General features: G+C 34.6%; 1 protein-coding gene across 1 annotated transcript; it reads right to left on the bottom strand.

Moving 5' to 3' along the window:
• Positions 1–558: 558 nt before the first annotated feature.
• On the bottom strand, positions 559–924 carry LOC132057839 (uncharacterized). Its single transcript, XM_059450431.1, has one exon. It carries the CDS (start codon positions 922–924, stop codon positions 559–561), a length of 366 nt encoding a protein of 121 aa, XP_059306414.1.
• Between the last annotated feature and the right edge of the window lie 6,526 nt (positions 925–7,450).

Raw genomic sequence — 7,450 nt, 5'->3', positions numbered from 1 at the left:
TTGGCACCACAACTACATTCGACACCCACTCTGTATGCTTTACTGGCCTTATGGATCCGGCATCTAACAATCTTTGTACTTCTTCCTCTATGAAGTTACTTCTATCCTCGGGGAATCTTCTTTGAGGTTGTTTTACGGGTCTGTGATAAGGATCAATGTGCAGCTTATACATTGCTACTTCCGGCGCTATCCCTGTCATGTCAGCATGGCAAAAGGCAAAATATCTAAATTGTCATATAAAAATGAAATATACTTACTTGGTTGATGTAGTTTGCATCCAAGGAATGTACGTTTTTTTGGCAATGCATCATCAAACGGCATTGGGTTGAGATCCTCAACTACGGCCGTTGATTGCTCCCCCGTTAAAGGATCTTGTATAGCTTTTTTTTCAGCATCATTATTTCTTGATTTCGTTTGTTACAGTATTTGATATACTTGTTTATCCTTTTTACCTTCGCTTTCCGGTTGGAAATGTTCTACCTTAGGCACACCCTTCTTTAACGCCACGGCGTAGCAGTCTCTGAAAATTCTTTGCTCTTCACGAACTTTGCCTATACCCTATGGCGTTGGAAATTTGATTACTTGGTGATATGTTGATGGTACTTCTTTCATGGTGTGAATCCATGGATGTCCAACTATATTGTTGTAAGCCATTGCAGAGGACATGATTGAAAAAACAGTTTGTAGCTCCACTCCACCCGCTACTACTGATAAAATGATTTCACCCAGAGTTCTTTTTGTTGAATTATTGAACCCAGTGAGAATGATGGATTTATGGATTATTTTGCTTGTCAATTTTATCTCCTCTATGACCCTGATGTTTATGATGTTGGCTGCACTTCCCTGATCAACAAAAACACGCTTAATATCAGTATCTAAGATGCGCAAAGTAATTACTAACCCATCATTATGCGAAAATTCCATATTATCGGCGTTGGCTTCATCAAAGGTGATACAATCCTCGATGAGAGATAGCCTATCCCTTTTTTCATTTCTAGTTGTTATTCTTTTGAACTTCACGCCTGAAGTGTAAGTGACTTTGTTGACGTCCAATCCCCCGGTGATGTTGACATCTACGCCACATGTAATAAAATTAACCACTCTCTTTGGCTCGAGAAATGGTGGCGGCGCTCCTTACTCCCTGTTCCGATAGTATGCTTGTTTGCCTTTCTCCGAAAGCAACTCTGTCAAATATCCTTGCTCTAAGAGATCGGCGACTGCGAATCGTAATGTATGGCAATCCTCGGTTTTGTGACCATGTCCTTTGTGAAATTCACAAAAATGTTTTGGATTTCTTTTACTCGGATCTGATTTCATTTTTCTAGGCCATTTGACCACATTACCCAATTTGTCCAATGCTGCAACTACCTCTTGTTGACACCTAATTTTCACCTCGTAAGATGCGCATTTTAATTTTCAAAATTCCCGAGTCAAAGATGGAGCAAGGATGCACCTTCAAAATTAAAATTTCAAAATCCCGAGAAAATTACAAAAATTGACATTTAATTAATCATTCTGTGAAAATTAACAATTACAAGAAATTACGAGTTATTTACTTTCACAAACGTGTTTTGAAAAGAAGATACATATTCCGCTCCGTCTAACTCGGGAAAATTGTTAATTAAAAATGACATATGAATTACGGCTCATTTTGATCGCGTTTTTTCATATTTTTAAATATTGTTCTGAAGTATATCAATATTGGGCTCATTTTGAAGCTCGTATTTTAAAATGACGTATTATAATTTTTATTTAGTCAAAATATTATTTTACAAGGGGCGTATTAAACTAATTAACCTAAAACTATATAAAGACTATGCTACATTTTTATAAAAAATAAGAAGGGGATTTTATCCATTTGTACCATTGTTGGTACTATTTGGATAAGGTCTTTTTGGGGGGGAAAGTACGGCCAAGTGGCCTATTTTTATCTATAGAATTCTAAATGCTTAGTTGGATGATTTTGAAAATTTGAATAAGGATTTTGGGGGGAAAAGTACGGCCAAGTGACCTATTTTTGTCCATAGAATTCTAAATGCTTAGTTGAATGATTTTGAAAATTTGAATAAGGATTTTGGGGGGAAAAGTACGGCCAAGTGACCTATTTTTGTCCATAGAATTCTAATTGCTTAGTTGGATGATTTTTGAAAATTTGAATAAGGATTTTGGGGGGAAAAAAGGGATGGCCACATGGCCTATTTTTGTCTATGGAATTCTAAATTGGCTTGCCTACAAATAGAAGGGATGGACATTGAGAAAAGAGGATCATTTTTTTCTTGGGGGGATGTTTTTTGAGAGAAAAAAAAAAGGGGGGAATCTTCTTCTTCTATTTTTGGGAAAAAGAGAGAAAAAAGAAAAAGAAAAAAGTAACGGAAAAAAAAAGAAAAAAGAAAAAAGGGAAAAACAAAAAAAAAAGAGTTCAAATTTGGCATTCTAAAAGCTAAAGTTTGATTTGTATATTCAAAGCTTAGCAACAAAAGATACAAATATAAGATATACCTATAGAAAGAGAAAAAAAAATTAAAAGAAAAAGGGGGTTAAATATTTGTGAAGTATTTGGTGCTTTAAGTAGATTGAATCAATCCTCATTTTGATCTGTAGGTTGCCCCATCAAAAGGTAACCTCTCATTCTATCCTTTATTTCATTTCTAGTTATAATTATATATTTATTATGATACTTGTGTTAGTTAAAAATAATTCTTTGCTAGCTTAGTCTTGTTTGATGATTCAGTGGATATTATGTGAATTTGATACCATTTGAAAAAAATGAAAATAAATTAGAAGTTTGATTTAGACAATGTTAAGTGATTTTAGGTTAGTTAAATTGATATCCTTTATTTCATTTCTAGTTATGATTATATATTTATCATGATACTTGTGTTAGTTAAAAATAATTCTTTGCTAGCTTAGTCTTCTTTGAATGATTAAGTGGATATTATGTGAATTTGATACCATTTGAAAAAATGAAAATAAATTAGAAGTTTGATTTAGACAATGTTAAGTGATTTTAGGTTAGTTAAATTGATAAAAAATAAGAAACAATTCCATCCTTTATTTCATTTTAAGTTATGATTATATATTGTTTATGATGCTTGTGTAGTTGAAAAGGATTAGGTGCTAGCTAACTTTGTTTACATGATTAAGTGAGTATTCTATCGATTTATTACTATTTGAAAAAATGAAAATAAATTAGAAGTTTGCTTTAGACAATGTTAAGTGATTTAGGTTAGTTAAATCGATAAAAATAAGAAAAAGAGATTCCATCCCTTATTTCATTTTAAGTTATGATTATATATTATTTATGATGCTTGTGTAGTTGAAAAGGACTATGTGCTAGCTTAACTTTGTTTACATGATTAAGTGAGTATCCTATGAATTTATTACTATTTGAAAAAAATAAAAATAAATTAGAAATTTGATTTAGACAATGTTAAGTGATTTAAGGTTAGTTAAATCGATAAAAATAAGAAAAAGAGATTTCATCCCTTATTTCATTTTAAGTTATGATTATATGTTATTTATGATGCTTGTGTAGTTGAAAAGGACTATGTGCTAGCCTAACTTTGTTTACATGATTAAGTGAGTATCCTATGGATTTATTACTATTTTTGACAATGTTAAGTGATTTTAGGTTAATTAAAATTGATAAAAATAGTAGCTTAAGTTAGAATTTTGACTTTGTGTTGATAGGTTTAGTGTGAATTATTCATTCTTGTTAGCTTTTGATAAAAAAAGAATTAAAAAAAAAAAAAAAACTTAGTTCTTGTGAGTTTGTTACTAATTCGTAGCAACTATTGTGCCTTTTGCATAAATTGTCCATTTATTTATAAGTATGATAATTATGAGCTTGGTTTAAAAATATTGTAATTCATTTTTTTTTTGCTTTGTAAATTAAATAATTGATCTCAGCCTATTACTAATATTTTGTACACCTATCTTTTGTGACCTCCCCAATTTGTTGGTGGATCTTTCGAGGCCCACTAACATTTCTAGATCGAGTCAACCCCTATCATGGAAGGACTAAGGCATTGGAGCATAATTTGGAGCGGAAATATTTATTTATGCATTTTTCTATTGGGCTTGATCGGCTCAATTCCCTACTCTTTATATTATTTACTTAATTATATATATGTATGCTTGTTGGAACCCCGAATGAGATTATCACGCCTAAGAGTTGCTAAAATTGATTTTCAAATATTTTTTTTAAAAAAAAAAAAACCATTTAGGCAAATTTAGGATTGCGGATGATTTTGAGGATTTTGGATACCTTTGATATGATTTTGAACTTATAGGCAAACTCTAAGATTACTATGATTGATTTGAAATTTGAGTTGGAAACGATGTTTTGTTAAACTTTAATTATCATTTTGGGTGAACTATTTTGACTATTAAAAAGGCTAATGAGTTAACTTTGAGACTTTTTGTAAAGATTAAAATCAAGAATTGGATAAAAGTTCTAAAAATATGGCTAACCTATGGAGTATATTAGTATGTGTCACGACCCTAATTACCGATCGTACGGGCACCTACTTTATTATTACTAGTAGGCGAACCCTTACCCGTTAACCCATTAATCATTAGCCAATTTTAACTTCTTTAATCATTTATTAACAGCCAATGTGAATGAATAAATAAATATAACAAGTCATCATTAATAGATAATATAAGTGCAGAAGTCTTAACTATTACACCCCCAAAATCTGAAAGTCATCGTACAAAGACTGTAACTAATAATGTCTAAAGAATGAAGTATATCTCAAATATGATAACAAAGAATGTCTGGAATAAAAATAGACATCTGGAAAGAGAGATCTTCAGGTGGCATGGCATGGATAGAAGCTCACCCTTGGATCTGATCAAGCAAACTAGCTTCAAGCTAGAGATGTAATCTGGATGAAATCTCTGGAACACAATCTGCACTCAAAAAGGGTGCAACAAGGTAGTATCAGTACAAACACTATGTACTGGTAAGCATCATAGGTCGACTAAGATTAGTTCACGCATATAAATATAAAATCAACAAGATAAACAGACTTAATACTCAATTCCAATTTACAGAATATCCCATAACAGAGTCACAACCTAAGATGAAGCTCCTAGCCCACAAGTCTATCAAGTTCCAATGATCTCACCTGATAATCACAAGCCCAAGTTCCTTCCCTGGGTAGAGTCACTAATCTACAATTTAACTCAGCCAATGATCATATCTATACCACAACAGCCGTTTCAGCAAACACACCAAAATCAGAACTAAACGAGCCAGATAATAATGCAAAATACAATGTAATGATGTGCAATGCAAAATATGATGATGTGCAATGCAATGCACTAGCCCAATACATACTGTACACACATGCTACTGATGTCATAGCTCAGTAGTCATGACCTGCAAGGGACCCATGGTGTCCATGTACCCTCGTTCCGGATCCACTTCTCGGACCCGAGTCATAAATCCTCCGCCCCGGAAATAACCTCGATCGCGGCCATATCAATATGCCTCTCGTCTCTGGAACGGACCTCAGACCACGAGCCCATAATTCAGGTCATATTTGTGCCTTTTCATATATATATATATATATATATATATATATATATATACACCACTCGTTTTCGGAACGAACCTCGGACCACGAGCTCACAACTAGCCTCAAATAGCATCACCGGTTCAACAAGAAGATTATATTAACTTCTTCACTAATTACACATCACAATGTATGTCTCAATGTATTTCAGTTCATTAGTATGTATGGACTATGAACAATTAGCAATATCAATGTCAACACAAGGCATTATACCACAAGTCTTCCAAACCATTTCCATCATGTATGAGTGTATGAATGCATAAATGAGTGAAAACGTGATAAATCAATGCAAACCAATAAAGCAATAGTGAAGGTACAAGTCACAAAGCCATAAGTTATATCAAGACTTGGATCAACTCAACCATGAAATGAATCATACAAACCGTCTCAACCAACATAAGAGTTTATGCCCCTCTTTACTTCCTCATATTGCAAGTACACCTCATAACTGAGTCTTGTATCCCCAAGAAACTGCACTTTTCTATATATTATCATCAACAGTAAATCATACATCAAGTGTTCATTTACGTACTATCATAAATATATAAACCACAATTCAGGTCTAAACTTAGTATCCTTCCTTTCTCCGATAATATATGTCACAATAAGAGAGAACTGAGTGCAACACGACAATTTAGGCAATAAGCCTAATCACAATAATAGGGCAACAAGCCACCATCAACAATAATCAACATAGTAGAAATCCATCCCGAATTACCACAGTATGAATACAACTACACCTCATATTTCAATACATAACGTAATGGCGACGAGCCCAGAAATTTAGAAGTCATACCAACCTAGCTAATATCCAACCAAAACACCATGTCCGAAGACCTAATCATGCTTTCTCCCATCAATTCTACACAATACATACGTTTCGCTAATCAAAGTCTAACTAAAGTAAGCCATAACCTACCTCGAATGCAGAGCAGGAGCCACGAACTACTCCGTACGAGCCTTCTGTTTCCGAAGCGCCTCATAACGGTCAAAGTCTAGCAATATGATGTTGAGTAAGCAACAAACCATGTATTTAAACAAGAACAATAATTTGGGGAAGAAGACCCACTTACTTCTACCCTTTTTAATTGGTGAGACGATCCATTAATGGTGAATTTATCATAACTTCTATCTCTACAATCATTAACCTTCAATTCATGGGGTTTCTAATCAATTTTACCCCTTTCAAACATATTTTAGGACAAAGCTTTCAATTTTATTAGAACCCTAAGTCTCAATTCACTTAGTATATGGTTCTAAGGACTCAATTCATGATTAGGAGGAGTTAATCCAAGCCATTAGAGGATAAATAAGTGATAACTACCATAACCCATCAAGTTTAGAAGGTTTATAAATTTCTAGGGTTTCTATTACAATTCCACCATTAAAGACCCACAGAGGGGATGACAATCATGACAGAGAAACGGAATGATAGAAAGGGATAGATGAGACTTACCTCTCAAGAGTTTCTTGCCCTAGCTTGGAATTTCTCCCTAGGTGTTTGTTGAGAACTGTATTGGTGTTTTATGAATCGAGAATGGGAGACTAAGTGTTATAAAACCGGGCTACTGTTTTCCGTCGACTGCTACAGCGGTCGTTTCACAGCTGTAGCGGTCCCGCTATGGCGGTCAAGTGACTGCTATAGCGGACCAAGGGAATTCGCATTACCGCTATGGTGGCCCGTCCACCGCTATGGCGGTATCGCCATAGGGGCCAACTGCCCGCCACAGCGGCCACCGAGAAAATGGATGGCCGCTGGCAGCGATCCACCCACCGCTATAGCGGTACGCCGCGCGTACTCCCCCGCCACGGCGGTCCCATTTGGGCGTGAGCTTGACTTTTTATCCGAGTTTTCCCCTATCACCTAA

Source organism: Lycium ferocissimum, chromosome 5 (genome assembly GCF_029784015.1).
Source record: "Lycium ferocissimum isolate CSIRO_LF1 chromosome 5, AGI_CSIRO_Lferr_CH_V1, whole genome shotgun sequence".
NCBI classification, from domain to species: Eukaryota; Viridiplantae; Streptophyta; class Magnoliopsida; order Solanales; family Solanaceae; genus Lycium; species Lycium ferocissimum.
This window is presented reverse-complemented; position numbering and strand designations above follow the sequence as displayed.